The sequence below is a fragment of the Gigantopelta aegis genome, unplaced genomic scaffold, assembly GCF_016097555.1.
Source record: "Gigantopelta aegis isolate Gae_Host unplaced genomic scaffold, Gae_host_genome ctg10242_pilon_pilon, whole genome shotgun sequence".
Classification (NCBI taxonomy): Eukaryota; Metazoa; Mollusca; class Gastropoda; order Neomphalida; family Peltospiridae; genus Gigantopelta; species Gigantopelta aegis.
This window is the reverse complement of record NW_024532272.1, coordinates 1,475-6,190: the sequence shown is the minus strand read 5'-3', so window position 1 is coordinate 6,190 and position 4,716 is coordinate 1,475. Positions and strand designations below refer to the sequence as shown.

Below are 4,716 nucleotides of genomic sequence, written 5' to 3'. Positions count from 1 at the left end.
GGATCTTTACAAGTCATTTTATGTGGTGATTTTTATCAACTACCTCCTGTAAAAAATGACTTACATGGTGACTATGGAAAGTATTGCTTTGAAGTTGAATGGTTCGATTCATTCTTTGCACACAAAGTTGTGTTGAATTCAGTTCACAGACAAAATGATGTGGAGCTAGTAGAGACCATAAACAATTTAGAAAAAGGTTGCCTTTGTGCAAAAACTTCAGCATTCTTAAATCAACTTTCCAGACCTGTCTGTACAAACTCACAAATACAAAGTGAACCTGTTCATCTGTTTGCAAGAAACTTGTATGCAGACATTTACAATTATGATAAACAAAAAGACATAGCTGAAGAATGTGTATCCTTCAAGGCACACGATGAAGGTGATTATCATTTTCTTAACAAAATGTCTGCTCCTAAACACTTAGGTTTAAAAAAGTCTTGTAAAGTTTTACTGCTAGTTAACCTTTCTGACACACTTGTAAATGGTTTACAAGGAACAGTTTCAAATATAGAAAACGATTATGTGGATGTTGATTTCATTGTTGATAACCAATCAATAACCTCGAAAATATATAGACATACATTTACCACATATGACCCAGTTTCAAAAATGACTATTGCAAAACGAGTCCAAATACCCTTAAGACTTAGTTATGCTATGACCATTCACAAGAGTCAGGGGATGACTTTGGAAAGTGTAGTTGTACACTGTGAAGATATTTGCAATCCTGGTCAATTGGGTGTAGCTGTCGGCTGTCTGACCAGTGTCGAAGGATTGCAAATGATAAATTTCAGAAATGAACACTGTGTGCAGCATCCTAATAAAATTTATGTCTTTCATAACGAAATGTCTGTCGGTCAAGTATCAAATGATCTGTCTTGTTGCCTACATATAATCTTTGATAAACATGATTCTCTTGACTCTTTACAAAACTATCTCTTTGATGAAACGAAACAAGAAACAATTTCAAATCTTAAGGGAGATCTTAAGCTGTTAGACAGTATGTGTGTGAGACAATCAGTTATTACTGAAATCACTAACGAACCTGAAAGTTTGCTTGAAACAAAGCGAAAAAAACATATTAGAGAAGGTCTAACAAACATAACAGACCCCATGTTTCAATTTTTTTTACTTCTAGAAACAAAATGTAGAGATTTCCTAACACCAACCAACCTATCTGAATGTAGAGAATATCTGTTTGCATCATTGTTTAATAATGTCATGACTAACAAAGAACTGCTCTCTTATTGGTTGAAATTGTTCAATTGTGATAAAGTTATGAACACTTCAAGTTTCAGTCAGTCAAATAGTGCTGAAGAAATTGCATCAGATATTTGCACTGAAGTACTGAAATTCACAGAAACAGTGCTGTCACTAAGACATAAAGTGGTACAAACATTTCTGAAAGTAGTCATCAGCCAATTTCGAAGAGATTTTTTGTCCTATAAAAAAATTCAAAAGAGCAAAACGCTCAGAAAGAAAGTTATGGCAAAAAAAATTAAGTGTAACAAGACATTGGACTTCAAGTTTATAATTGATGATACATCTAAAAAAAAAAATGCCAGTCATTACAGGTTGAAGTCAGAGGTAGTACAAAACAGACAATTTTTTTCAAATTGCAATTTCAATAAACAACAATTGCAACTGCTGGCTAAAGCTTATGGAGTTCACTTTTTAAGCAAGGCAAATAAATCAAACATAGCAATGTTACTGTCTGATGCAATTTTGAATTCAGATCATACATTCATTCCAATGTACGAAGTATTAACCACATGTGCATCACAATCTAATCCAGTATTTGTTGGAAATCAGGAACCACTGCCATCAACATCTCGGCAACATTCTGACAATTTGAAGACAAGACACACAATTTCCAAACCAACATCATCCATAACAAAAGCGAAAGGCAAAAAGAGGAAAGTCAGTAAAAAGTCAAATAGCCTTAGTACATGTACTTCTTGTGATCTTCCATATGTAGAAAGTGATGACTGGATATGTTGTGATGTTTGCCTGTCGTGGTTCCACAGATGCTGTGCTGGTTTAGATGATGATGACGTGTGGCGTCACTATAGTGAACATGATGTACCTTTCATGTGTCCTCTCTGCACATGAAGTAAGATACTTCAATAATACTTGTTAACCAATTTCACTCAATCAATCATAAACTGTTATTTACAAGTATATTCATAAAATGAACTATGCAATAATTACAGAAGGTCATACAGCTATGTAAACTTTAAGTCACATAAAATTTTAAGAAATGTATCATTGACATGTAAACTGCATTGCATCTGTGTGAAACAGACTAATCAAATCAGTAATACAGGAAACACTTTGATTGGTATACCTGTACAAGTTTCAAACAGTGGTATTTTTTAAATCCAAGTTGACTGTTTTAACCTGTTGCTGATTAACAAAAGTTAAGCACATATTTTATTTGTATATTACAATTACTTGTGATAAATGAACATAATATCTATTATTATTGTAGCTGTGGTACTCAGCTGTAGTGTAATACAGAACCAGTCCGAATGTCAGCCAGCCAGCGAATGTTTCAATAACATAACAACAAAGGAAAATCAGCAAATAAATAAAAGGTCATGCCTGTCGTGATTCCACAGATGCTGTGCTGGTTTATATGATGATAACGTGTGGAGTCACTATAGTGAACATGATGTACCTTTCGTGTGTCCTCTATAAATGAAGATAGATATTTGTAATCACATGTGTTAACAAATTTCAACCAATCAAACATAAAGTTTTATTTACAATTATATTTATTAAATGAACTGTACAATAATTAGTGGAGTTCACACAACTATGTAAACTTTAAGCAACATATAATTGTTGCTAACAGAACATTAACATTTAATTGCATTTATATTGCTCAAAGCAAAGTTAACTGTTTTAACCTGTTGTTGATTAACAAAAGTTTAGCACATATTTCATTTGTATATTACTATTACCTGTGATAAATGAACATAATAACTATAATTATTGTAGCTGTGGTACTCAGCTGTAGTGTAATACAGAACCAGTCCCAAAGTCAGCCAACAAATGTTTCACTAACATAACAACAAAGGAAAATCAGCAAATAGTCAAATAGCCTTGATACATGTACTTCTTGTGATCTTCCGTATGTACAAAGTGATGACTGGATATGTTGTGATGTTTGCCTGTCGTGGTTTCACCGTTGCTGTCCTGGTTTAGATGATGTGTGGAGTCACTACAGTGAATATGATGTACCTTTCCTGTGTCCTCTACAAATGAAGATAGATATTCTTAATCACATGTCCTAACCAATTTCAATCATTCATGCATAAACTGTTATTTACAAATATATTTATGAATTGAACTATGAAATAATTACTGGAGTTAACATAACAATGTAAACTTTAAGCAACATAAAATTGTTGCCAACTGAACATTAATATGTAATTGCATTGCATCTGTTTGAAAATACTAATCAAGTAAGTAATACAGGAAACACTTTGATTGGTATACCTGTACAAGTTTTAAAAATTGCCATTTTTCTTAGCGAACTTGATTTTTCTAACTTGTTGATGATTAACTGAAGTTGAGCACATATTCCATTTGTATATTACAAATAGCTGTGATAAATGAACATAATTTGTATTATTATTGTACTTGTGGTACTCAGCTGTATGGTATTAAACAAAAAATTCCCGAAATGAGCCAGCGAATGTTCCACTAACATACAGCTACTATTTTATAGGTAAGCAAACTGACCGGTTGTTTTACCAATAACTGCATAAACCAGTCTACCAGATGTCTTTCTTCTAAGTCTGACTGGACTACAGCTATATGGACTATATTGTATTAAAAGTTTGAGTGAAAAGACAATTTTACATGGATGTATGTTTTACATTTATGAAGTCTATATAACTTAAAAATGCAATAAGCAACCAGTTAATTACAAGTATTGTGGTGAATGATTACTGAAAACATATTAATCATTTACTAATCATGTAAGCTATATGTACATCTTGAAGCAAGACATTACTAACTTAAAATTAATTTGTTACATTCCATTTTTACTGCAAGTGTAATTCTGAAAGTGACTTACAATAAATTACATTTGAAAATGAGACACATTATTTTTGGCACCGACTCGAGAGGTAATCGTCTTGAATCATATCTATCAAAAACTGACATAGACTTTGACTTTTCATATGACACTCACGTCATAACAGTACCAGGAGGAAGAGTGGATGTCATAGGAAAAGCAATTCACGAAAAAGTGAAATATATCAACCGCAAGGAATCTTTTCCTTCTGTTTTCATAATTCTTGCTGCAGGCATTTGTAACCTTACTGAACAAATTGTCAACTCGGATGGAATACATATTGAATATAGGAATAATGATAATACAGTCAGTGCATTGCTTGAACAATTTCATGATTTCATAGAAACATTTTAAAAAATGTCATGTCTAACAAAAATAGTTTGTATACCACCAGTTTCATTGATAAAATTTGCTGAATTTAATGTTACTAGAGGAAAACTTATTCCCAGTTCGGTCAATTTTGCACTTTTGCAACATCAGCAGAAGATTTTAGAATCTGATATCCGTACCATAAATTATGAATTAAGCGACATATGCCTTTCGTCAAATCAAAGAACGGTCAGATGGGACAGAGATCTCATAAAGTGTACAACAGAAAGTAAAGGGAACCAAAAAACAAAGAAAGTTAC

At 32.6% G+C, this 4,716-nt stretch overlaps 1 protein-coding gene across 1 annotated transcript; it reads left to right on the top strand.

Annotated features, from left to right (window-relative positions):
* Positions 1-846: 846 nt before the first annotated feature.
* Positions 847-2,390, top strand: LOC121390864. The gene has a single exon (XM_041522736.1). The coding sequence runs from the start codon at positions 847-849 to the stop codon at positions 2,110-2,112; it is 1,266 nt and encodes a 421-aa protein (XP_041378670.1). The 3' UTR covers positions 2,113-2,390.
* The last annotated feature ends 2,326 nt before the right edge of the window (positions 2,391-4,716 follow it).

Coding starts and splice junctions, on each gene's coding strand:
- LOC121390864 (XM_041522736.1), top strand. CDS start 847: ATGTCTGTCGGTCAAGTATCAAATGATCTGTCTTGTTGCCTACATATA.